The 26,272-nt window shown below is 40.6% G+C and overlaps 1 protein-coding gene across 1 annotated transcript; it reads left to right on the forward strand.

The window, feature by feature from the left end:
- On the forward strand, positions 1–26,014 carry SACM1L (SAC1 like phosphatidylinositide phosphatase). The gene is made up of 20 exons (XM_042816894.1): positions 1–80; positions 4,441–4,538; positions 6,047–6,121; positions 8,518–8,645; positions 9,541–9,690; positions 12,612–12,671; positions 14,006–14,039; positions 16,473–16,574; positions 17,330–17,415; positions 17,597–17,683; positions 18,123–18,191; positions 18,277–18,356; positions 18,856–18,954; positions 21,451–21,589; positions 21,814–21,883; positions 21,997–22,069; positions 22,528–22,621; positions 22,704–22,796; positions 23,478–23,535; positions 24,003–26,014. Exons 1-20 carry the CDS (start codon positions 25–27, stop codon positions 24,137–24,139), a joined length of 1,788 nt encoding a protein of 595 aa, XP_042672828.1. The 5' UTR covers positions 1–24; the 3' UTR covers positions 24,140–26,014.
- Positions 26,015–26,272: the final 258 nt, after the last annotated feature.

The raw sequence follows: 26,272 nt of genomic DNA on the forward strand, positions 1-26,272 counted from the left end.
CCGGCGGCGGCCGGAGGGCTACAGATGGCGGCGGCGGCGGGACCGGCGGCGGCGGCGTCGTCCTACGCCAACCTGAAGCTGTGAGTGAGGGCCGGGGGGGGGCAGGGAGCGGCTCCGCCACCTGAGTGAGGCGAGGGCGGGGCGGCGGGCGGTTCCCCTCGGCCCGCCCGGGAGGAGGGCGAACCTTTGAACTTTGCGGTCGCGGACCTTCGCTCGGTACCGCGGTAGCGGTTACGTAACCGGGGCGATGCCGGCCGGGCGGCGCCGAGGCTTTCACGCCGAGCGGCTGATAGCCGTGGGCCGGCGGCCGTGAGCGCTGCCTGCGGGCGGCCAGAAATGGCTGCGAGGTGCCCTTGTGAGCCCGAGGGCGCTGCCGGCCGCCTGAGCTCCGCGTCTGCTCTGCGAGCTCTGCGCTCAGTGCAGCGCTGTCTGAGAGCGATTCTTAGGCCTGACCTTACGGTTCCGTTTAATGGCCGTGTTTGGGATCAGGGCATACGACTCCGTCCTTGGAGACCAGCGCACGCGGTCTACCGTAACGCTGTTGTACGTACAGCAGTCTCTGGGCTTCTCCCCTTGTTGTGGTCCTCTCTGTGTGAGGATGCTGGAGGCGGCTGGTCTCCTGTGTGCAGAAGCCTCGATGCTGACTGAGAGCTCTGCCGTGTGGCACGGAGCTCGTTGCTGCTCTTGTTGCTTAATGCTGCTTGACTTTCTCTGAGCTGAACTTGATCTTTTTGCCTGCGGAAGAGGGAAGGTGAGTTGTGCGAGCGGCCGCTGTGCATCCTGTGACACACAGACCTTCTTGGCAAGGCTTTTTTTTCTTAAAGTAAAAGCACTTGTCTGGATACGGCCTCATAAAAAGTCTTTGGGAGGTCAGAGGGCACTGCACGGAGCCCGTGGGCTGTAGTGCGTGCTGCAAGGCCCTGCTGCAAGAGCCAGCTCTGAATGCAGGCCTCTTGCACACTGTGTTGTCACAAGCAGGGACAGGACACAAAGCCTTCATCTTCAGTCAGGTGCAAGCAATGCAGGTTAACATGTTGCTGTCAAGCTTCTCTGCTACCAGTGTAACTAGTTGAGTTGCAGCACTGGTTATCGAGCTGGTTAGTAGTGCTGCAGCACTACAGTAGTATACAGCCGGTGCTTTCTGCCTGTCTGCATTGAGAGAGAAGCCCAGAAGTGCATTTTTGTCTTTTGGGTTTTGTTTTCCTTAAGCTGAGCTTTCAGTACTTGGGTAACGCCTCTGTAAAGAACTGCTGCGTGCTCCCATTGCTTCGTCTGCCACCATGGAGCTCAGGGCTGTTGATGTGGAAGGGCAATGAGTTACGCAGTAAATTGTCATCTGAAATGAAGTATAGCTGGAAATAATTATTAAGAGACTGTGCCTTTAATATGTCACAATTCTTTTTAAAAGATATTTCTGTTGGTTTGGTGGTGGTTTTTCATAAAATCCTGGGATTGTACTTTTTTTTTTTTTTTTTTTTTTTTTTTTCCCAGCAATTATTTCTCCATGGGAAATGTTCCAGTTCTTGCGCTGTCTGTGCTTGAGGAGTAATATTTATTGTAGGTGTATAATTAGAACACCTGCTCACCTAGAAAATCTGGAATCTCTGGAGTGCTGCAACCATCAGTATGTTAGCACTGTTACTTAACGTGCTGCTGGAGCTGTGTCTTGATAACGTCTTTCCTGTAGCCCACTGCTGACTGCTTTGGTGCTTGAGCACAGCAAATGCATTGCGCAGTGCAGGATGTGCTTTTGGCTTGTTTTATTGCAGAGTTCAGAGGCTGCTCTCAGAAAGCTTCCTGCATTAGAGTAATGTTACGTGTTTATGGTGAAATAATCAATCACTGAAGTAAGGGCTTGGCTGTTGAGGTATGGAAGGCTGAAGTGGTATTGAGTGAGGTTCTGTCTTTGGTTCCATCAGGCTGAGATGGATTCTGTGTCATGCCAAATCTGGATGTAGGAATACTCTTGTCTGTTAGATCAGCCTAATTACGACGTAGGATGCAGCTCTGCCTAGTATTCATGATGTACAACACTGTACTTTGTAATAAAAACAGAGTAAGTGAAGCATCACAACATACACAAACCAAAAGAGACCATCTCAACTGTCAGTGGAAACAACCCTGTAAGTGGTGTAAGCAAGTGTTATTTTCCTTCTATGTTTCTATTATGGTAAGAATCGATGCTTTTTGTAGTGCAGTCTTGTGACTTGGATTGGGAAATGAACAGCTGTTGTTTTGATATTGATTTTTAGGAAGGAAGAGCAATATCTTCACAAAGTGATTCACAAAGCAGCTGGTAAATACAACAGAGGTGTTTTTTTTCCTTATGAAGGCTGGGAGTTGCAGCTCATGGCTTTTGAGGGAGGATGACTTTCTTTGCTCGCTTATCCTGAAGCGCAGGAAAATGGTGAACTTGAATTCGATGAAGAAGGATAGAGAATTTCTTGTAATACAGTTAGCTACTAAGGAAAACAGCAAGTATTGAAACTTTCTCCCTTAGGGTAATTTCAGGGTATCTTTGTTTTTATAGAAGCTTCCAGGAAGATCTGCAGGTAAACCACTCCTCCTGTGGCACCAACCTTGTTCCCATGCAAACGCATGACTCGGATTCTACTGAAATTGCTTCAGCAACAAGGGCATGTAATTAAAACTCATCACATCTTAATTGTTCATAGGCAAGCTTGTCCTTTTTCCCTTTCTCCAGCCTGCATTGAATGACCTCTCATCTGGGCATTAAAAATGCCTCTAGCATCTGAAGCCTACGCTACAACACAATGCTGAGCCCAGCTCTGGGGAGGACAGGGACTAATTTGGTTTGAGCCTTTTAGTCATCTTTTACTGTGCTCCTGGAAGTTCTCATCTGTCAGTGCCCAAGGTGATTTTGGTAGTGGCAGTGCTTCAACTGGATAAACTGGAAAACCTGAAGGCTTCATTTCAATGGAGGTTTCACTGAATTGTTGTTTTGCACCTTAAAGGCAAGATTGTTGAAAGTGTTCTGATTGTAGCCTCCGTGCTCCCTTTTTTTTTTTTTTTTTTTTTCTTTTTTGAGTGATTCTTCAGCAACATGAGGTGAAATAATTAAAAAGGACCTTTTATTTAAAAAAAAATAATAAAATTGAAATTTCCAAGATTTGTTTTCTTTGTATGTCTTCTCGAAGTCTCTTACAGGTACTTTCCCCTCAGCTTTGAATTGTAAGGATGAAATCAATCCTACAGGATGAATTGCTGTATCTCTTGGCAGCAGTTTGCACACATTTCTAAATTGGGGAAGACTTTCTGAATGTGCTACAAGCCACCCTTAGTAGTACTTGAAATGTGAATTTGATGGCTGCAGTGCACTGACATCTTTCCTGTTCTTGAATGTAATGAGCTATCAGTGCCAAATATTTTCATTTATGACTGTTCCTTAGCTATGCTCAGCAATAGTCTCTGACAGCGGTGGTCCTTCTGTAATGCAAAGTAGATGAGAGGAGTTCAGATCTTGGGAGGGTTTGTGCTCTTGAGCTGTGATGGAAGCAAAGTATTTATGCGAAGAGTTGTTGCTGTTTTGGCAGGTTAGAGATAGCAGTGACTGCATAGCCAAGGACAAGGCAGGCTCTGGTGCCAAAAATGAAGGTTGTACAAAAGCAGAATATAGGCTGCTGTGTGGAAACTGTCAAAAGTGCCTGTGGAGATGATGGCTTAGGCAAAGGAGAAACAAGCAGGCACTGTGTAAGAGAGGGTGACCAAAAACTGTAGTGGGAGGAATAATAGAAGCAGGAGCCAAAAAGGGAGCTAGGGTTTCTTCTGATCCGAGTTATTCTCCATCGGCTCTTTGAAGGGATTGAAAAACAGCCAAGGTAAAAAAACTGACAAAAAATGTGAAGGAAGGCGAGGTTTGTGTAGGGAGAAACAGCCTGAGAAGATCTGCCATCCAACGAAAAAAACACCGCCCTGGTGCATGGCTGAGTTTTCCAGTTGTTTCCTGGGTCGTTTCTAACTGATTTATCTCCAGTGTGGGATGCTCTCACTGCTTTGAGCTCAGCTTTGTGTTTCCTGGGCCAACATCAGGGATGTGGTGCTTCGGTTCCTGATGCATTAAGAACTGTTTGACTTCTGTCATTGTATTTTGGCCTATGAGACTTTTGAAGTGACAAAGCTCAAGTTTATGTGAGTTATGTAGTGTACCAATATGAAGGTAAACCCAGCTTTGTGTCTTTAACCTCCAGTGTAATGAAGGAGGGTGGTGTTTAATAAACATGCCGTGGGTTTTTGAGTAACTGATTTATTTGCTTCTTGTGCACTGGCTGTTAGGAAGTAATCCAGTGGGAATGTTATGGTGATTTCTTGCAGCTGAAATGGAGTTCAAAATCGATTAGGCTCTTTGCCACCTGAACACAGAGCAAAATTTAAATAAGGTTAACCTTGTTTAATTTTTTTTTCCTCTCCATTCTGTTAAAGGCATATAACACCAGAGAAGTTCTATGTGGAAGCCTGTGATGATGGAGCAGATGATGTGCTGGCTATTGATAGAGTCTCCACGGAAGTCACTCTTACAGGTACTTCCTTCAGTGCATCCCAGCATAAGCTGTTTGTCATTCTGTTCTCTTGTTTGAGGTGTTCTCAGGAGATTATAAAAATCTTATAGTAGTGGTGCTTGTCTGTTTTCAGCAAAACTGTCTCAACAGTGAGAACTGACTAATCCAAATGGACTTGTTGCACCAACCCAAATTCAGGATCAGTCAAGGAGGAGCTGAATGCTGGGCTCCTGCAGCTTTTGCTGAATCAGCTGTGCAGTTGTTTATTTTAGTACTAAGCTTGGATTTTTCATAAAACCTTTAAGAAACAAAAACAAAAGCCAGCAACAACCTCTCTGTAAACTTAGTTCTGTTGTGAATATGGATTCAAGTGTCAGTGCAGGTACTCTTAAGGATGCTGATGGTCAGTTCTTCAGAACATTAACTGGCTTGATATTTCTTTGAGAATGCGAACCCAATGCTTTAAAAAATAAAAATAAAAAAATCAAAGGACTTGCATTAAATGATGACATGAAGTTACAGTGATGTGTGACTTCCCTTTTTTGATGCTTCAGGAGTTGGTATCTCAGTAATATTCTGGCATTTGTCTGTTTGGTATTAATACAAAAGCAGCAACTCCTTTATTCTTTACTAGATATGTTCACACATGAGCACATCAGAGCCCATCCCTTTGGTGTTTTTAGTGTTCTAGTGTAGTACCTCCATTTCTCCTTCAAAGCTGCCCCTACGAAACTAGATGGCTAGTAGAGATGACTATCCAAAGTCTTCTGCTAGTCTGCATCAGTTTCTATTACTGACATTTGATCAGATGAACCTGTGTGATATTTAAAGCACACAAAGAATTGAGCACTGTCTGTTGTCCAGACTTGAGAGTCTGGGAGAATGCTGAACTGTGTGGGTGTTTCTTGTTTTATTGTGTGGAGCTATTTGGACTTCTGATGTTTGTTCTGCTATTCTAGAGAAGTGGGTAGAGGAAAGCTTAACATGTTAGCAGTTATAATTGATGTTTGGATGCCTTCTGGATCTTGGTGTGTTTTTTGGAATATTATATTGCTTGCAAGATCTGTGCCTTTGGTTGTATTCTGCAGAGAAATGGAGCAGTGTGCTAAAGCTTCTGAGGTGGAAATAAGCTGAGGTTAAGAAGAAGAAATTGAGAATGGCAGTCACAAGCATTTGTGGCTTATTTGTCCTTGGTGTCTTGATAGTTTTAAAATAACAAGCTTCTGGAAGCTGGCAGGAATGTATGTTGTTCAGGAGTCTTCTTGCTAAACTATCACCATTGAGCTTAAATGTGTTCAATTGAATGATTCTTTCGATTTAACAAAACACCAAATTAGGTTAGAGTGTTTCTGCATCCCTTCCTTGTCCTCCCAACCCCCCTTTCCTGTCCCCTCTCAGGCTTTAGAATTTCATTGCATTCCTTCCAGTGCAAGCATAACCTGATTTGTCCAAGAAGCTTTGACAGTGTAGCTCTGATGCACTCACAGAACATTCTGAAATTTACATATACATGTTTGTTTATTTTTCAGTTAAAAAAGATGTTCCCCCTTCAGCTGTGACAAGACCTATATACGGTATTTTGGGAACAATACGGTTGGTGGCAGGTAAGAAAAAACTGTGCTTATGTAAATTAAGAGAAATATATTGCTAAGGTAACGTTAAAGACAAGAATAGTCTTTGCAGGTCTCTGATGCTGCACTTTCATCTGCATGATTGGCTTTTCTTTGGGTTGCTGGAGTATGGAGGTATCCAAATTCAGTTCATCTTGTATATTCATGACAGTCAAATTTGTAGCTGCTCTAAAGCTAAGGTTGACTGCCAGCTTGATGAGTTTTAAGAAGGTATTTCAAATGCATGCAAACAACTTCATCTGCTGTTCTGCTAGATGAAGGTCTCTGTAACTGTTTTCATCTTAGTTGGAGGGCTTGATGTAGTAGTCATGTACTGTGCAGTTTGACTTCAGTGATGCTGATAAATAAATGAGGTTAGGTAAGTGGGTATGGCTCTGTAGGTAATGATGGTGTACCAACAACTTAAAAACATGAAGAAAACTCAGCACTGAAAGAAAAAGAATGGACTAGAACAATGCTGCATCTCAGGGATTTATGGGGTAAGGTAAGACTAAGCTGATTTTTCCAAATATCCCGAATTACTGTGAGATGTCAGTAGTCACTGCCACAAATGAATATGACTCACAAGCCTTAAGCCAACAAGAGATTGCTATCTTTTGAATTGCAGTTCCTTCTGCAGACTAATGTAATCTGAAAAATGATGTAATAATGAGGTGAATGAAAGCCTCCATGCGAATAAAGGATTTAAGTTCAACCATGCTATGGCGTTCTTCAACTGAAGTATCACTGTTCAGAACAGTGACTTCTGAAAGGATCTTAAACTTTCAAACTTCACCAGCTCACATACCAAGCAAAAATTCTGCATCTTACACAGAGTAATGTAATGGACATCCCTGTCTTAAGTACTTTTATTAGTCCTTGTCTTGAAACTGCACTGCCCCAGTGGCATTTTTCCAAATTGTAGATCTGGTAATGACTTTCTTTCACCTGAGTGTTGCACCGAAGTATGTAGCTTCTTTTAATATCCTTTTTCCTCTTCCCAGCTGAAGCCTGGCTCTGTTAGTATGTACCTTGTATTGATTAGTGTTTGGTGAACAGTTGCTAGGTATGTCACTAATATGTGATAACTGTAAATCTGATTCAGTATCCATCAATGAAGCATCTTTAACAGGCATTAATATTTTTGTCTATTACAGTGTTGGGGGAGGAAAGTGCTGAAATGTTATTTAAAGTGTTTGAAGTCTGAAACTGAATGTCACCTACTGAAATAGGAAAAGACAGCGCTGTAACTCATGTTGGTGTAAACACACGTATTTATACAGTGCCTTTGTGCGTAGCGGTGAACGTAATTCTGGTTCTTGTAAGATATCTGGATGCTTGTGACATGCCAACCAAAAGTGATGCTTACACCTAGAGATGCAAGTGTCCTAGAGCTTCAGTTATTCCACCGAAATAAATGGTAGAGATTGAGGGCTGAAGAGGTTTTTTTCTTTAAGAAAGAAGGGTGTGCAGGGGAGTGCTACTTGTTCTCTGTCTAGTGCATAGGCTAGATACCTCCAATAATAATTAACCTGCCCATAAAACCATGTGTGTATCTAGGTACAGTAGTAGAAGTACTGCTTGTAACATGAGCTCTTTCTATTTCAGTAAGTTGATTGCTTTTTACTAAGGCATTAATAAAAAAAAAAGTATTTTGAGGCCTGCTCATTGGTCTGCTCAGCTGAAGCTTCAGCTACACGTTTAATGGTGATACAATGTGTGAATGATTTTTTTTTCTGCCAGTATACAGCTTTGTGAAGTCATCTTTATTTGAAAGCAAGATGGCACTGAAATGAAGCTATGTTTTGTTATTGTCCAGCAAACCTAAATTGGTTAGAGCATACCTTCATGATACTTTTTTGCTTGTTATTTATTCAACCAGGAAAACAGCAAGCTTACCCTTTTAAATTATTAAAACAAAGAAACAAAACCCCTTCTGTTTGCTTTATTTTGAACCTAATGGGACAAATGTATTTTTGAGTATAACAGGACTAGACCTCTTGGATTCCAAAGCATGGTTTCTTTTGCATGCTTGAACATGATTTGGGAAACACTGAGCCATTGATTACATTCTACATTGGAAATCTTAAGAATTTAAACCCCCTTTGCTCTGCATCATGACTATGACTTCTTTTTCCTTGTCTATTCTGTGAATTCCTTACACTTCTTGAGTAGCTCAAGATCTGCTAGTATAGAGATGTGGGTACCTTTGTAAGTGCATTTGTTTCTACTCCAGCTGCTTGCTGCTGTAATGAGCAAAGTTCTATCTGGGACTTGAAGAAACCTCACTCCTTCCTATTGATTTCATTTTTCTGGTATATGGTTATGGACTGATTTTCTTCATGTGTATATCTGCTTTACAAAAAACGTTGCTTTTTTCTGATTTACAGGGACATACCTTATTGTAATAACAAAAAAGAAGAAAGTAGGTGAGATTTTCAGTCATGCAATCTGGAAAGCGACAGACTTTGACATCCTCTCCTACAAGAAGACCATGCTGCACTTAACTGATATTCAGGTAGAAGTGGATTCACTGGGGGAAGTGGGGAGGAAATTCTTCTGTTGGTCTCCATTACCACAGAACTGAACTTGATGGAACCGTGAAAGTTAGTGGACCAGAGTGTGTTGGTTTTTAGCTTGAATGAGTGGTTTTACTGTTTTATGAATCTCTCTGAACTACATTTTTCTTTCCTCTGGTTGGTTCAGACTACAGTAATAGTTGGGATATTTGGGTTGAAATACATGTAAGTTATGTCATTCAGGATAACCAACTGATGTTGTACAACATGGAATATCCATCCCACTGAGCTTGATCCATAAGTTGTGTGCTTTTCTCCTTTCTAGGATGGTACAGTGTGGTAGGATGAAGTTGCCTATGTTACTGCATGTTCTTGTTCCTGACTATCATCTTTCCCTTTGATGGCCTTAATGAATGCTTTCCCTGTGCAGTGTACTGCAGAGACATTTAGAGTCTATTAGAAAACAGTCTTCCTGAGCCACTCCATAAAATCACAACTCTCTTCCTGTTATGTATTTCTCACAGCTTTACTGTTCTACAGTAAACTGCCTTGCTCACATCTGGCTATCCACCTTGCTTAACCTAAGGAATTACTCAATCAGGGGCAGATTGGTTTTTAGAGGGAGGAAAAGGACAAAGGCTTTTTTTAATATGTGTGTTGTGGATTGATAAAGAGTAGATGAGTTTGTGTAACCGACAGAGCTGGAAGGGAATCTGATGCTCTTTCAGGAAAAGAGTCAGGCTAATTGAAGTTGGAATCAGAACACAGGTTAGTAATTGGGGTAATTTTGGCAGTAAAGTTTCTTTTGCAATCTAAATAGTTTTAGGTAAAGTAGTGATAGCTCTTAAAAATAAGGTATTTTGATGATGATTTTTTTCTCCTTTCTCTTAACAGTTACAGGACAATAAGGTATTTCTATCAATGATTAGTCATGTTTTGAGTGTGGATGGGTTTTACTTCTCAACAACTTATGACCTAACACACACCCTGCAACGATTAGCCAACACCAGCCCAGAGTTCCAGGAGATGAGCCTGTTGGAGAGGGTAAGGATTTCTTGTTGCTTTGTATCTGTCTCTGTTGTCAGTTCTGCATGATGTAAGTATATTTTACTCAGTTTCTTTGGACATCATTTAAATACATCTGTCTCCAACTTTAATAAAAACCTTAGGGTGATGTTGATGAGATCAGTGTGCCTACTACTTTCAAGCTTAAACCTTCTACAATGTTTTATAATGAAATGTTAAATCATAGCAGATGGTGTTAGAGTTTATGATCCTCTTAAGCTGAAAATGTCTTTACTATCTCAGTCATTAAACTAAATGAGTGGAATGGATTTGTGTGTCACTTACATCTAAGTCTCTATAACTGTGCTTTTATTTCTCTTCCTATTTCTCGATTGCTAAACTCAGTAGCTTGTCAATCCAGTTGTACTGGGGTAGTTCTCTTAAATAAGAAGCTGGCAGTAGGAGGAAAAAGAAGCAACCAGTTAAGTGTGCAAAGTACATTCCATCAACTTAATTTGCTTTTTGGCGTGCTTAGAGGAAGAGTGGAAGTAACTTATATATTATGCTTTGGTACAGAAGTCTGAGTGCTGTGGTGTCCTACCAAAACTGTTGGGAGTTGCAGCTAGCATAGTAGTTCGTTCTTCCTTCAGCCTCATAGCTTGTTAGTAGCATGATCTTACAAAAGTATATTCAGCTGTGATGTCAGATTTTGAGATCAAGCAGGTTAGAAGTACTTCAAAATGTCTGTTTCAAATGAATTTAAAAGGAATTTCAGATGGTTTGCCTTGTCTTCATAAAACCATAAAATGGCTTACATTGGAAGAGATGTTAAAGATTACCTAGTTCTAAACTCTCTGCCATCAGCATGGCTGCCACCCACTGGATCAGGCTGCCTGGGGTCCCATTCACCCTCACCTTGAATGCATCCAGAGATGGAGCATCCACTGTTCCTCTGGGCAGCCTGTTCCAGTGCATTACCACCCCCTGAGTGGAAAAACTTCATCACAGCATCTAAACTTCCTCTTTTTTATTTCCAAACTATTCTCCTTTGTCCTATCAGATCATATAAAAAGTCAGTCTCCTTCCTGCATGTAAGCTCCCTTCAAGTACTAGAAGCAGTGAGATTTCCCTTGAAGTCTTCTCCAAGCTAACAAGCCCAAATTCGTCCTCCTTTCTTCATAAGAGAGATGTTCCAGCCCTTTGGCCATCTCTTCTTGACCCATTCCAACAGCTCCACATTCTTGTGCTGGGGACACCAGGCCTGGATGCAATATTCCAGATGTGGCTTCATGAAGGCAAACAATCATCTTCCTTACCCTTCTTCTCAGCAGGGCTGCTCTCCAGGAATTATTCTCCCAGTTTGCACGTATCTGGAATTTCCCTAACTCAAGCGCAACACTTTGGACTTGCCTTTGTTGAACCTCATGAGGTTCCTGTGGGCCCTCTTCTCTAGGCTGTCCAGGTCCCTCTGGATGGCATCCCTTCTTTTTTTTGTATCCCTGTGCTGCTCAGCTTGGTGTCATCTGAATACTTGCTGAGGGTGTGCTGGATCCCTCTGTCATCGATGAAGGAGTTGGAGAGCAACAGACACCTGGAGGCACCACGCATGACCGCCCTCCTCCCGGATGTAAATCTGTTGACTTCAACCCTCTGGCTGTGACCATCCAACTTCTGAAGCTTCTTGGTTACTGAAAATGCCTGCTCTAGGGAAGCAGTTCATTTTCTCTTTTCAAGACTTGAGCAAAACCATGAAAAGCTCACATTTTCCAGTTGATAGCTGGGGACCATTTTTGCATTATCAAATGCTTTCTTGTTGTTTTGAGATACTCTTGTAAGAGAGACTGGTTGCTGACATGAAAAGATTGGTTTGTGCTAAAACTGGCATCCTACAAGGTTATTTGTAAGGCAAAGCACAGTATATAAATAATAATATAATGAAATAATAAATAGAGAGTTTGAAGTAAATACAAATGTTAGCTAAAACCATTTAAATGTAATTTCATATTCATTATTATAATATAGTGACTTAGTCAAAGAATGGTGGCAATTTTGAGCATTTCAGGTTTTTTTTCCAGAGAAGCCTAGTGGGTAGCTGGTGTGGATTTCTTTGTTGCTGTTTAGTAGTTTTAGCAGAATGAAACAACCCCAAAATAAGGTCACTAATCCATCATGGTTGTTTTTTTTGTGGTAGTTCCAGTCCTACTTGCTGTATTGTCCAACAGAAATAGGTTGTTTTTATCCTTTTTCTCACACTGAGGTTGAATTATCCTTGTCCTTGCTGATGCATTGTCTTGTATGCCTCATCTTAGAGTTGAAATCTGTGCCATCTCCCTAGAGCCTGCACTGTTCTGCAGCAAATGTCACTTTGATGACTAATCTGGTAGCTTTTTAGAAAGTGTTCAGCAACCTGCCCAAGATGCTTTTGAGGTGAGCTCAGGAGAAACGTGGAGTTGAGGATCATTTATGTGTCTGGAAGTAAATTCTTTCCTGTGTAACTATAACTGTTGTTTAACTTTTGGTTCTCTGAGTTGTTGATCATTGCATATGGCCTCCTTACACACTTACCTTCTGCCCATTTGAGCAGTCTTGCACTGCTATTGCTATCGGTGTTTTGGATAATCTCTTTGAGCCCTGTTCATGTAATACAAACTCTTGAATGTTCTTCTCATACCTCAGCTCAATTGTTAATGGTTTAGCAAATACCTGAAGTGTCTGGCAACCTCTTCAGATCAGATAATTCTTCTTTTAACAGTTTTATCTAGAATTCTAATTGAAGATCTATTAATGGTACTGGTGAACAAAGGGTGTTCCACCTCCATATGCACTTAACCACCTAAATTTGCATAATGCATGGCTTCCAAACCAAATTGCCCTTATGTTCAATTAAACTGAACTGAGAGTTTGTGAAAGCGTGGCTTTGTTTTTTTGTTGTTTTTTTTTTTTTTTTTCTTTTGCTGCAGGCAGATCCACGGTTTGTATGGAATGGGCATCTTCTTAGAGAATTTGCTGCTCAACCAGAGGTAAACACTTTGTAATCATTATATTGACACAGAATGAATACACTCAAGAAAATTATACAGCTTTCTCTTATTTCAGACAGCTGGGATCTAGGGTAGCTCGGCTATTTGTCTTTAGCTCAGTACAGTGACAATCTACTTTCAAACGTCCAATGTTATGTCAGTATCCTCAGTATTCAGTATTGGAAGTGTCTGCATTTGCAGAGATCATGCTTGTGTCACCTGAAGGAGAACTTAGACTGCAGAGCATGTACTTCTTGAGCTTTTTAGAATGTAACTACTTATTTATCGTTAGGTATGAGAAAGGTTCAGTCCAGTACTCTAAGGCCGGCTAGCATCTTTCTCAGTGGGTGCAGTTTAAACTGTTTGCCTAGTGAGCAGGTTGTAAATCTGAAGCTTGAGTAAGACTAACACTTCATATTCTTTCAGTTTAATTTAAGATTGGCAGAAAGTAACATTTGAATTCATTTAGTGCAGAAAATACAAGTGCCTGACTACGAGCTGTGCCTGTAGTGCGTACATCAGTGGCCAGACTTAGAGATTTGAGAAGTACGTGAAACCTACTAGATTGTCTACACTACAGCAACCTTTTCTTTATCAGTACTTGCCATTTATCCAGGTGAATGATGTGCTGGTTCTGTTTCTGGCTCAGTATCCTGTGGAGTTGTGCTTTTATGTTAAGCACTGTTTGAAAAGGCTGGATTATACCCTGCTTCTGGACTGTGAAGATAGGTAGTAGCACAGGGCTGTTGTGTGTATTCCAGAGACATATGACTGAGTAGATGCTTTAGATGGTGCTATGCAAACAAAGCTGGGGAAATCAGAGAACCTGTGTTGGGAAGAGCAAAGAAAGCTGAGTAGCTGGTTGGTGAAAACAGAAGGAGAAGGCAAAACAGAGTTGAAGGTGGAGATAACCAACATGAGGGGAGGCATGACCTAATACTGACTACAGGTGGCTTCCTACAGTAACAGTTACAGGTAATGAGATATTACTTGACTTCTAGTACTGGAAGACTTCAACTTTAAATTTCATTGAAAATCCAAGTGACTCTGGAGTGAGGGGGTAGGAGAAATCCTGGAACAGGCATTTCAAGTGTTAGTCTCAAAAAATTCTCCCTTACAGAAGTTTTATGTATGGTAAGGGTTGGAATGCTGCTGTTTTCTTCAAATTTTGTTCTCTCTGAAGGAATTACTGCATCCTAAAGAAAAAGTAGTGAATATCAAGCATATAAAACTATATTTAAAAACATTTAGAGAAATCATTATTAGTTACCATTTTTTGTCTGATATTGTTTATTAATTCTAAATGCATTGTGTGGCTTCCTTGTTTGTTTCAGATCCATAGATTTGCTACACCGGTGATGCATGGATGTATCCTTTTGTGCTGTAAACACCACTACTGAATCCAGTAGTCTGTGGCAAAATGACTGCTGCGTGGGTTGCTACATTGGCTATGTTGGTAATGTAACATAGAATACAACATTAGAATTAATGGTGTTTTGTTCTGATATGAACTCTACAGGTTTGATAGCCCATTATTTGTTAACTTGTATGAATATTCTACTTTGAAGACTTGGTGTAATTGATTTTTACAGGCATGATTTAGCTAGCTGCTTTTCAAAGAAGTAAAGGTTAGGTTGAGTATAGCAAATTCTTACATCAACCTTAGCACTTCTTATAAGAACACCTTCAGTTAGCATTTCCTTTGAGTTTAAAATAAGGGAGAGTAGTTTTGATTTGGAGGAATGCTTGTGAATCTTCCTGTTGGTGGAAAAAAAGATGAGGGGATCTGCTAAAGGCTCCTGGAACTCTTCTCCTAGCTGGTTGCTTTCCCTGCACATGCATGTAGGGTTAACAGCCTTTCTAGCAAATCAGTCTTGAGCGTGGGGTTTTTTCTTTTCTTTTGTGAGAAGGAGGAAATTTAATCTTGTAAGTAGGCCTAACGCTCTCTGGCAGCAATATTCTTCATGCAGTGTGTGATCAACAGCAAGTCCCAGGTTCTGACTTGGCAGTACAGAAAGGAGTGGCTAAGACTGAAGAATAACTTAGGCAGCATTCTGTTGCCAGCGTTGCTCTGATGTGCACAGAGAATGGCTTCCAGACAGTATCAGTTGTTCTGGTAGGACTGTTAGCAGTTGGCAGATCTCCAGTTCTTCTTTCCTGTGCCTTCATTTAATGGAAAATGTTGTGGGAGTAGGTGGAGAGTCAAGGGAAGATAGCAAAAGGGAGCTGTCAAAACAGCGCAGCCCATATCCTGCCTCTGCCAGGTGCTGGGTGGAAGAATCTGGATAGATTGCAATTAGCAATTGGCAGACTGCAGCTAACCTTCCTCTGTCCTATTTTTATTATATAAACAATTAGCGTGAATTGTATGCAGTGCTGTAATTCTAACGTTAACCAAGAATTCAAAGAAACTTTTTTGTGTGTGTGTGTGTGATTAAAATGATAGAAAAAGCCCGAAGCAGAGCTGTCATAGTCTCACTACAAGCTAATTCATTAAGCTCAGATCTTCTTCCACAGAAACCTACGTATATTTTGTTCAGCATCTTGAGTGGGGTTCTAGTCTTGCAGCGATGAGAGATAGTAGACTTACCTGGGTAATGAAGACTTTAATCAACTGAAGTCTAAACTGGCTTTAATGTTGTAGACTTGCTGCTGCCCCCTCCTCCTCTTCAGCCTGCCCTCCTCCAAAAAGAAAACATTGCACACACCAAGAACACTCAGTTATGTCTTTTCCTCTTAAGTATATGTGACAAGTTGCCAACAACAAGCTGATCTTAAGTTGGGACAAATTGTGGATACAGAACATGAGTCAGTTATTGCATTACAATTCTGGAATAAAGTGCTTTGGAAGAAGTTAATGCTCCAACGTCCAACGATTTATGTTATCCTCAGGTTCTATTCCTGAGGATTCTATTTTATTCTTTCAATACAGTATGCCACTGCTGCAGCTTGTAAAAATTGCTAATTTTGGTCCTATGAATATTCTCGAGTTATGTTTTGGTTGTTAATGACAGAGGATGAAAGCCTTTGAATCTACCTGGAGAAATCATTCATGAGGAATGCTGGTCTATTTTAGGCTGCATAAATTGCTCTAATCCAAACAAAGGGCATTATAAGCAGCACAGATCAAGAATCCAAACTTGGAAGTAATTGTTAATGTCCTGTTCAATTCTTGCTTAAACTTAGTCACAAGTTATGGTGCATTTGCCACTGTGAGTGCCTGAGCAGAAAAGCATGCTTCCATAAGTAGTTCCTACTGAAGACTTGGTGTGCGTTCTCGTTTTTGTGTGTGGATTTGAAAGCCAGTCTACGTGATAGTTCTGAAATCTGTAGATGTGATGTGTGTTGTACTCACACATGCAAGGCTTCCATAGCTGAAGTACACTTCTTAAAGACTTCAAGAAAGTTTTGGAGTGTCCTTTTCATTGAAAGCTGCACGGGCAAGAAGCAGTAAGACTGCTATATCCGTTAGTTCATGGCTTAACAGGGTAACAGCTGTGGACTGCAGAAAACAGTTCATTTAATGATATATGTGGAACAATAGGCTAGATAATCTGTAGTGTCCCACTTCCTAAAAACTATAGCAGTTCCAATGCACGTTCATCAGTGCAGCCCCTCTATCTTGTCTTTTGAGCTGCATATACTGATAGAGAAAAGGTACTTTCTCTTAAGTTTAGTGTCTGTTTCTGAGCAGGAAATGTTTACAGCTTTCTTTGGATGTTATCTTTTGGTTCCTTCACTTTGGCTGCTGGCTGATATGTAAGAAAAGTTTGGCTTTTTTTCCTTATTGTTATTCATCAGTTATCTCTATGCACTCTTGTTCTATCAATGGCAAGTGTTTTGACTGGCTGCTTGTTTCCAGAAGAAGCTGTTTCAGAGCTGGCGTACGCTATTATGTAAGAGGTAAAATAGCAAATGGATTTACTTAGACATAATGCACATTCAATCTATACGCGTCTTTCTTTTAAAGCATCTGCTGTTCAGTGACTCAAATGCAGAATGCATGTAATTGTAGCTTATATCAGAAGTACCTTGCTCCAAAAAATACACCGGTAACCCCGTGTGACGAAGTTCTCCTTTATTCCTGCTAGAGATTACTGCGGAAGCTCCATAGGGAGTTTTGCTGCTTTCCCATTTAGGTGGGGCAGCACTTGCATTTAACCTCTTCCTGGCCTAGCAGTAAACTAAGCACTGGTGGTGCCAGCAATGGAGCCCTGAGTAGTGGTGTTCTCCAATTATTAAAGGTCAAAAACTAGAAGTGGAAATAGCTTTAAAGTACTGCTTGTTCTGTATGAGTCTCAATAACACATGCTTTTAAAGAAATAAGTCAGTTTCTGCAGTACCTTTGCTACTGAATTGTAGTTATTAGTGTCAAAGCAGTGGCTTTATTTTCTATTCAGCTACTCAGTTTCTAGGACTGTAATCAGGACTATAATTCACAACATGCGATAAGCACAACTGTGGTTCTTCAGTAACTACACTTGATAGAGATCATATTAAAGGTCTGCCAGAGGCATTTTTAATTTGCCATCTTGAGGCAGTTTTGGGGTTTTCATGCTTACTTTGAGGGCTTGGAAGTTGAGGGTGGAAAGTCTCTTGGTATCTTGTTGCTGTTCTGCTGTGCCCTGAGCTCTTTACAAGGTCTTTGTCCTGCTTAGGTATCGATTCAGAGGGGCATGCAGCTAACTTTGTTGAAACAGAACAAATTGTGCATTACAAGGGGAGCAAAGCATCATTTGTTCAGGTAAGGTCAGTGTAATAAGCTGCTGACTGGCTTAAGGTGTGTGTTGATAAATCTGTCTGAATTACAATATACAGCATATGTGCATTTTAAAAAATACGTGTCAGCCAAACCATTCTGATTTACAGACTCACTTGCCATTTGAAAGCAAGTTTTGTTTAAAACCGTTATGTTCTTTTTTCAGACCCGCGGATCAATTCCTTTTTTCTGGTCTCAGAGACCAAACCTCAAGTATAAACCAAAGCCGCAGATCAGCAAGTCAGTAAATCATGTATGTGAGTGTTTGTCTTGGGGTTCTAATGCGTTTCTGGGCTTGTGTAGATGGATAGTGTGACAGACTGGAATCAGAAGAATAAAAGTCAGCAATATTGGATAGAGGATCTTTGAGTAGCGGTGAGAAGTCTTGTGTTCTATGGAAGAAGTCCAGTACCTGAAAAAGAACACCTAGGGTGAATGAGGGTAGTGTTTTCTCTTTGGTTCTTGTTCTAGTAGATGGAAAATACTTATCTATAGGTTGTTTAAGGAGAGCTGAATGGGGGGGAGCAAGAAGGAAGGGAAAATGTGTGCAGGGGAGTGAAAGTCAAGTGTGTAAACACAGTAGAGAACAACAAACACTGCTATAAAACTGTGTATGCCATATCATTGAAAACTGTGGAGGTTTCTTGTAGATCAGATCTTAAATCTGTCGTTGCATTTCCTTTCTTTTCTAGATGGATGGCTTCCAAAGACATTTTGACTCGCAAATAATCAGCTATGGAAAGCAGATGATTGTTAACTTGGTATGCTTTCCCTTCTTCTTCTTGAGAAAGCTGCTCTTCTTTCAAGCAGGTTTACAAATAATGCTGTCTTTTCCTTTCTTTCCAGGTTAACCAAAAGGGTTCTGAGCTGCCTCTGGAGCAGACATTTGCAAAAATGGTGAACAGCATGGCAAATGGAATGGTCAGGTACATGTGATACTTCCTTGAGTTGGAAAACTGAGCATTGCCTCTGAGGCAGAGTGATCATGCTTTCAAGGCCTTTATTATAAATAGCTGATTTGTTGATGTTTTGTTTATATGAACCATTTATGGACCATTGCCTCTACCTCAGATTTTATGCACAGGTGAGGCTGAAGGTGGGACAAATAGAACAAAGGAGGGAAGTCAAAAGGTTATGGTAATGACACAGGTGAAATCAGGTGCATTTCTTTTGTGTGCTTTCTGGAGAAAATATACTAGCTGGAACTCAGAATGAATAGCTAGTGCTCTCTCAGGCTAATGGTGTCTTGTAACGAAATGTAAATGAGGTCACCGTGCATAGTAAGGGAGCAGCCATAGAAAGATTACAGAGCACTGACAAGATGCACAGATGTAAATTCTGTCACTGCTTGTTTTATGGATGTGTGGATCTTTGAGAGCTTCACTGCAGTAAGTATTCTAAAAAGGTGGTTCTTCCTCTGAACAGATACGTAGCGTTTGACTTCCATAAGGAGTGCAGTCGGATGAGATGGGATCGGCTGCAGATTTTACTGGATCAACTAGCAGAACAGCAAGACGAGTTTAGGTAAGACTTGGTGGTTCTCTTAATTAAGAATCAAAATAAGACTGCTTTCTCACAGTTTCTATTGTTATAAGGCACATTAAAACAGACTTGTAAAGCTTGTAAATGCATCGTATTCTTATACATGCTGTTAGTGCTTCCATATCTCTTCTCTTTCTAATACCAAGTACAAGGATGGAGATCGGTTAGGATGTAAAATACAGAGCCCTCTTTATGTCCCAGTAAAGTGGTTCTGAAAATCACAGCAGCCCTGTGTTGTGCCTTGAGAAGTGCCTTTGGGTAAATTTGAAGAAATCAATGTGCACACAACTGTGAAGTTATAAAAAGTTGTCTCATGTGGTGGTATCTTTCCACCCAAGGGTAATTCCATATGTTGATAGCAAGCTGTTCTGCTACATGGTGTCATGCTCTCCTGGCCCCACGCTTGTTCTTTGTGATTTACATTCCTGCACATTGTTTGTGTTTTGCATTAGTCCTGATTGTTATACCTTGCTACTACCTAACAAGGCTAGTCTAATTTTACATGAGTAAAAATAAAATCTAGTTCCTTGTGGATTAAGCATCCACATCAACTTAGGTCTGTGTTTGCTCCCATGAGCATGTTGTTTTATGCACATCTTGGTCTTTGCCACTTACAGATGTGCAGATTGACAGGGTCACTGTTTACTTTGTTCTGTTTTTCTGGTTACTTCCTTTTGTCATTAAGGCCTTGTGCCAGCTGGTTTACTTTGTGCTTCAGGGGTGCTGCAAAACTGGCAGCAATTCGGTTGAGCCAAAAAAGGATGATGAGCTGCAGATTAGAAGAGGAGTTGATCTCTTGCCTGGAATGAAGACTGTCAGAGTAGTATGAATTAGTCATATGATAGCCAGTACGGTCTCCTCACCACCAAAAGAAAGCCCCAAAGCCTTCTAAAATGCAAAAAGATAAATCAACTTCAGAGCACTTGAAAGAATGGGAAATACATGGGTAGGCTTCTTATTCAGCAAGAATCCTTCATTAGAGTGAATGCTGAGAATTGTATCATATGGTTCTTTTGTAAGCCTCCAATGGCAGCTGACAATAAGCAAGCTTCCTTGAAACGAAGGAAGGAAGCAATGTGTCTATAAAAATGAGACACAGAAAATAAGACTCTTTCTCAAGATGAGGTCATTTCTATCATGCCATGTTTTATTTCACTGAGTGACCTCTGTTACCATTTAAACAGGAAAATGAGTTCCGATGCACTTCAGTAATTCTTGCACCCTTGTGAGAGGCAAGCAACTCTTCTGCAGATTGAATCCTGTTGTGACAAATCTGTCAGAATGCTTGTTCTTCTCTTGTTTTTTAAAACATTATTTCTTTTTTTTTTTAATTTTTTTTTTTTTTAAGCAGCTGCAGGGGATATATCACTTAATCTGTCATTGACCAGAAGTGTCTGCTCCTCATCTACTCTGATTATCCTAATACCAATTCTAGGCAAAACTTGGGAGAAAGGTAGAAAGTGGGGATTTCATAGGTGTGAACTCTACTTTAATCATTCAACATGGAAAGCAGTTTAACAAAACTAGTTCTCCAAGAATTACCAAACCAGATCTTGTCAACACAAGGCTGATCAAAGTAAAAATATGCTTTTGTGTCAAGCTTGTGATATTTTTTGTACTGCATGCATCTTCAGTTGATAGTTGTCTTAAAATGCTGTACAGTAACAGTGGATCATACACTAGTCCAAATTCAGAGTTCATAATTAAGTGAAGGAGTAACTTAATCTACAGAGTGTGATTTGTGAATCTTTAGGCAACTGGAAGCTTAATTCTATGGTAGGACAAGTCCCAGCCGTGCATCCAACTGATCATTTGATTTGTGTATTTGTTTTATCAACTCAGTTATTAGAATATTTTCATCCAATCCAGTATTGAAAAGGAGCTTTTTAGTGCCAATTAAGTGGGGAAGAAAAAACCTGTATGGTTTAGTTGGTTAAAAAGGTTGGGGTGATTCAAATGTGTAGTTGTTGGGGGGAAGGGATGTTCCTGCAGATGTCTCTATGGTGGAGAGGAGTATGAGCACTGCTGGGAGCAGACTTTTGGTAGTTGCCTTAAAAATTTGAATGACTTTCTGGAAGTGTTCCTCACAGTTTACTGTGTCATGATAACTGGATTGAGGCTGGTAATCAGGTATACAGACCCAGAGCTGGTTACTTTAATATTTATGCTTTCCTAATGATCGTGGTAATTGTGGACATAAAGGAACATACAATTTCAGTCACTGTTGTTGCACCAGTAGCTGCTCTTCCATTGGCCTATAGCTCAATATTGCTGAATGACAATGAGTTCTGCCCGAAGATTTACACATGCTCATGTATTGATACTGCTTTTCATCATGGGAGGAGAAGAATGCAGGGTGGCATCACATGTCAAAAGGCACAGCTAACAATTCTTCACGTGCTCTGGAAACTGTATTTTGGCTGCTGGAATATTTACTCGTTCCAATGCACCTAGGTATTTATACATTGTCTGTTTTAGTTATTTTCTAGTTGATTCGGATGGTAAAATCGTGACTCAGCAGGAAGGAATATTCCGCAGTAACTGCATGGACTGCCTGGATAGGACAAATGTGATTCAGAGCTTGTTAGCACGCCGATCTCTACAAGCCCAGCTTCAGGTAAATACTTAGTTATTTTTTGACAAGCTCTTAAGAGGAGAAAGGAATTCTACTTGAAACTGAAATGCAATGAAGCCCCTAAAGAGCTTATATACTTGAGTTACTGTAACATTTACAGTGAAAAGCACTGACTGGATTCTAGTTTACTGCACACAGATTTTTCTGAAAGCAAATCCTAGTATCTCTGATGTATTTCTAGCTTGCTTCCATCTGCTTTGTTTCAGAGGCTAGGTGTCTTGCATGTTGGACAGAGAATTGAGGAGCAAGCAGACTTTGAGAAAATCTACAAAAATGGTATGCTGCTCATAAAGCTTAAAAAAAAAATACCAAAAAACAACCACTAACTAAATCACTTTTCCAAGCAGTACATAACTTCCTTAACATTCTCAATGTTTTCCTGTTTACAGCATGGGCTGATAATGCTAATGCTTGTGCCAAACAGTATGCTGGGACTGGTGCCTTAAAGACAGATTACACAAGGCAAGTCTGCCTTTCTTGTAAAGGTCTTCTGGGTTTTTTTGTATGTCTGGGGCTTCCTTTAGGTCTTCCCATCCAAAAAGATCATTAATTTGGGACGTAGGCTATTAATGAACTTTGTGGTGTTTTGATTCAATTGGTAAAATGGTGAGACTGGAATCTACAGAAGAATGCTATTCTTTGTGTGTATGTGAAAGGAGAAAAGGCGATGTAGAAATAGAAACAAGAAAAGCACATCTCACATCTTTCAGGTACATTTGTATCATAGGATGGAGAGAAGTGTAATTCTATTTTCAAATAACTTGTAACAAGTGTGTATGGTAATAATGTAGAGGCAGCACTAGGTAACTGTCTGTATGTGCACTCATTAAATATAACGTGTGTGAACAGTGGAAGGACTGCATCTAAAACTTGTCCTGACTGTACAAGTATGTAATAAATATTTGAAATTTCTTTTTCAGAACTGGGAAGAGGACTCAGTGGGGCTTAATAATGGATGGCTGGAACTCATTAATACGTTACTACAAAAATAACTTTTCGGATGGATTTAGACAAGTAAGTTATGCTCTTAACTGTGGGAAAATGTATTTGATAAATACTGCTGTGCATTTCAACTTCTGCTCTGTTTCTTTCTCAGGATGCTATTGATCTCTTTCTGGGAAATTATTCAGTGGATGAAGTAGAATCTGCTAGTCCTCTACATGTCAAGAAAGACTGGAAGTTCTTAGCTGTGAGTATGCAGGCTTCAATTCATGTTTTTCCAAACATGAAACCTTTTGGTCACTGGCATTAATAAAACTAAGTAGAAATTGTCTACTTAGTAATTGAGTGTCCCTGTAATGTGGCTGTGTTTCTGTGATGCCTGCTTGTGGGACTAAACACAGACTGTTCCTTTGACAGAAAGCGGAGTGTCCTTGAGGTATTGAAAGAACTGCTGCTTGCTTTTTTAAAATCTGCTTCAGATGGGAAGGGAGAAATCCTACCAGTCACCATCAATGACTTTCATTCTGCAGAAGAAGCTTGTGAAAATCTTTTCTCATGCTTTATGCAGAGGCATAGACTGTAACATGAAGAAAACTTTTTTCTGCCTTTTTCTCTTCTTTCCCTTCTCTATAGCAAAATGGGACTTGGGGACACGAGGGGTTTAAGTGGTAGCTGGTGTACTTTTTTTTTTTTTTTAAAGGAAAAATGTCCTTTACATCACATCTATTCTAATATATAGAAGATAAATTTTCATTCTGAATGTCACTATTGAGCACTATTTGGAACAATCCAAAATTTTACAGTTGTACCTGACAACTCAAAGCAACTTGATGGCAAAGCAAGTAAATAGCTTTGCAGCCTTAGCTTCAAGGAATTTAAGGAATATATGTGTTACTGCATCATTTAACTAACCTTTTTCTTTTCCCAGTTGCCTATTATTATGGTGGTTGCTTTCTCCATGTGCATCATTTGTTTGCTAATGGCTGGTAAGTCACAATTAATTGCCCCCAAACTTAATTCTGCCTGAGTAGATTTTTTTTTTTTTTTCCTCTTCACAAAAGCAGACCAGAAAGGTGAGATACAGACATAAGCTTGAGGTGATGAATGTCTCCTCTAATCTAAATCTGTGCTAGGAATAAAAAAGGCTTTCTTCTTTTTTCCTTAAATTTCTGAATGTTTGTGCCAATAAAGTTCTTGCATCTGTGACCTCCATAGCCATCTGCTTAAAGTACTCAAACAACTGTGTGGCAGACAGTGCTAGTTTACAAATAAGTGACTTTGACTTGTCACCTTCTAGGTAAGGAAATAGAAAATGGTATAAGAAAAGCCTCAGTGCCTGTGAAGCGCTCTTAACTTCATTTGATATCTGTGGGAGGGCTTGAAATGTTTTGTTATTGTACATAGATTGTCTGATCGTTGGAGATGAACTAGAGTGTTTGTCTGACTTTAACAGGTGATACATGGACTGAGACACTGGCCTATGTGCTTTTCTGGGGAACTGCAAGCTTTGGAACTTTTGCCATCATCCTTTACAATGGCAAGGATTTTGTAGATGCACCCAAGCTGGTCCAGAAAGAGAAGATGGACTGAATTTGTGTGTGTGGAAAGCGGCTTGGTACTGAGGATTCCTCAAGCCACACTTGGAGTCTCTACTGACCTGCTTTCCACACTAAATAGTGGTCTTATGGACATTCTTCATTGGCAGCGCTGGAGGGGAGAGAAACAGTCTCAGTTGCAATGGTCTTTGGAATATTGCATTAGTGAAGGGCCTCCACCCACTTTACTGACAATTCAATGGTTAAGGGCAGCTTTTTGGTTTCTGGAATGCTGTAGAGTGCAAAGTGAATGGCTTAAGCTCATTGTCTGTGTGTGCAGTTCTGACTGAACTTCGGTTGGCAGGAGAGAGCTCTGCTGTTCATGTGTCAAAATACCCGGATGTTAAAGTGGTAATAAAAGCTTCTAATTGTGTTCTCTGACCAAATAAGGCTTCATAACAACAGAAAGTCTTGTTCCAAGGCTTGTAGCTGGATTGCTTTTGCTGTGGTAAGGTCCAAGTCCTTCATGCATATTTGTGTGGGGGGTTTTTTCACTAAATATTCAGGATTTTTTTGAATCCTAGCGCTCCTCCAGAATGATCTTTTTGTCCTGTGTTGTCTATGACTGATGCAATATTCTACTAATCATTGTTTGAGTGAGAGTTGTAATTGGATGCTCCTGAAGTTGCAAACGTCTTGCACTGTTTCAGTACTGCAGTCTCCAGATGATGATTCATTAGTTAGCTCATGAAAATACTTTTTTCTTTTTTTCTGAGGATGTAAATGAAATCAAAGAATGTAAAACTCCTTGCGGGGTTTATCAAACCCTCCTTATGCTAAAGGCCCAAAGTACTCCATCACTTCAAGAATGGTTGCAATGCAAAAGGTGAACTTGGTATTGTTTTCCTAATCAGCTGCCTCTGTTCTTTTTGTTCTTGTTGTTGGAATAATTTACAAAAAAAGGAGTATGAATCAGAGGAGGAAATATCACCCTAATGCCATGTTGCACTTGGGAGCAGCTTCTTGCTTTTCATGCATGATGATGTAACACACTTTAAAGGAAAAAAGTTTTTTTAAAGCTACAAAATAACATGTGCTGGTTAACAATAAATGTGTGTCTTTAAATTTAGTGCTTCCAAGCTGTATAAAAATAAGTAATCCTACTCGAGGACCAATTTTAAACTATTTTGTCACTTATTTTATATGGTTTGTTCAAAACCAGCGATGAAACTTGCTTAAGGCACTGCGCATTGTTTAATATTTCCTGTAAGTACAGCTGTATATTCAGATTGCAGTTATAAAATGTAAATGAGGGGAGAAATGTGTAGAATCTTAGAGCTAGCACAGTTGTCATTACTGAAGTTAGAACACAAAGCACTCATACTCCAGTGTTTCACTGTGTTATGACTGAAACCGTGTACAGACTTGCAGTTATCTGTTCAATATAACCTTGAATGTTGCTGGAGGCCTCTGGTTCTTTGTGAGCATAACTTGTGCATAAACACCAGTACTCGCCATGCCTGTGTCTGCTTCTAGATGCTGTGCTGGGAATACCAGTTGGTGGTTAACTGGAACCTCCTCTCTGACTTCTTTTTCCAGCGTCACCTCTGTCATGGATACAAAGTGCAGGAACACCATAGACTCAATATGTAACGGTTCTTATGGCTCTTGGGCAGCTGCCCCTTGAAACTGTTGTCTTGCAGTCTAGAACTGAATCTTTGCAGCTTTTTAAAAAATAAACACAATAACAGATTTGTTGTGGCAAAGACCAGCTGTGGAGTGTGTGTACGGATGGAGGGAGAGACAGGTTAATGGGGATTCTCAAAGCTGGAGGGCAGCCAGAGCTCAGTGCTTTGCAAAGAGTCTGTATTGCTGAAATCACAACAGTGTACTCATCAATGACAATAAAAAAAAATCTGATTTTTCTAGATCCTGGCAGCTGCGTTTTGTGCCTGAGGTCCTTATCTACTGCTGGTGCGGTCTAGAGGTACTGCTTTGGTGCTTAGACCCGTATAATCTCCAGCCGGCGGTCCTCCCCTAGCTTCACCTCACAGTTCCAAAATGGCGGCAGTACAGCCCCCCAGCGCCCGCCCGCCCGCCCTCAGCCCCGCGCAGGCGCGCTGCGGCCCGCCCCTTCCGCCGCGCCGCTTCCGCCCATTGATCGCAGCCGGTGGCGGCCGCTAGAGCT

The sequence above is a fragment of the Centrocercus urophasianus genome, unplaced genomic scaffold (genome assembly GCF_019232065.1).
Source record: "Centrocercus urophasianus isolate 14NV4802_14NV808 unplaced genomic scaffold, USGS_Curo_1.0 seq_16, whole genome shotgun sequence".
Classification (NCBI taxonomy): Eukaryota; Metazoa; Chordata; class Aves; order Galliformes; family Phasianidae; genus Centrocercus; species Centrocercus urophasianus.

Coding starts and splice junctions, on each gene's coding strand:
- SACM1L (XM_042816894.1), top strand. CDS start 25: ATGGCGGCGGCGGCGGGACCGGCGGCGGCGGCGTCGTCCTACGCCAAC. Junction 14,040..16,472: donor TACACCGGTGATGCATGGAT/GTATCCTTTTGT, acceptor GTTATTCATCAG/TTATCTCTATGCACTCTTGT. Junction 17,416..17,596: donor GCAAAGCATCATTTGTTCAG/GTAAGGTCAGTG, acceptor TTCTTTTTTCAG/ACCCGCGGATCAATTCCTTT.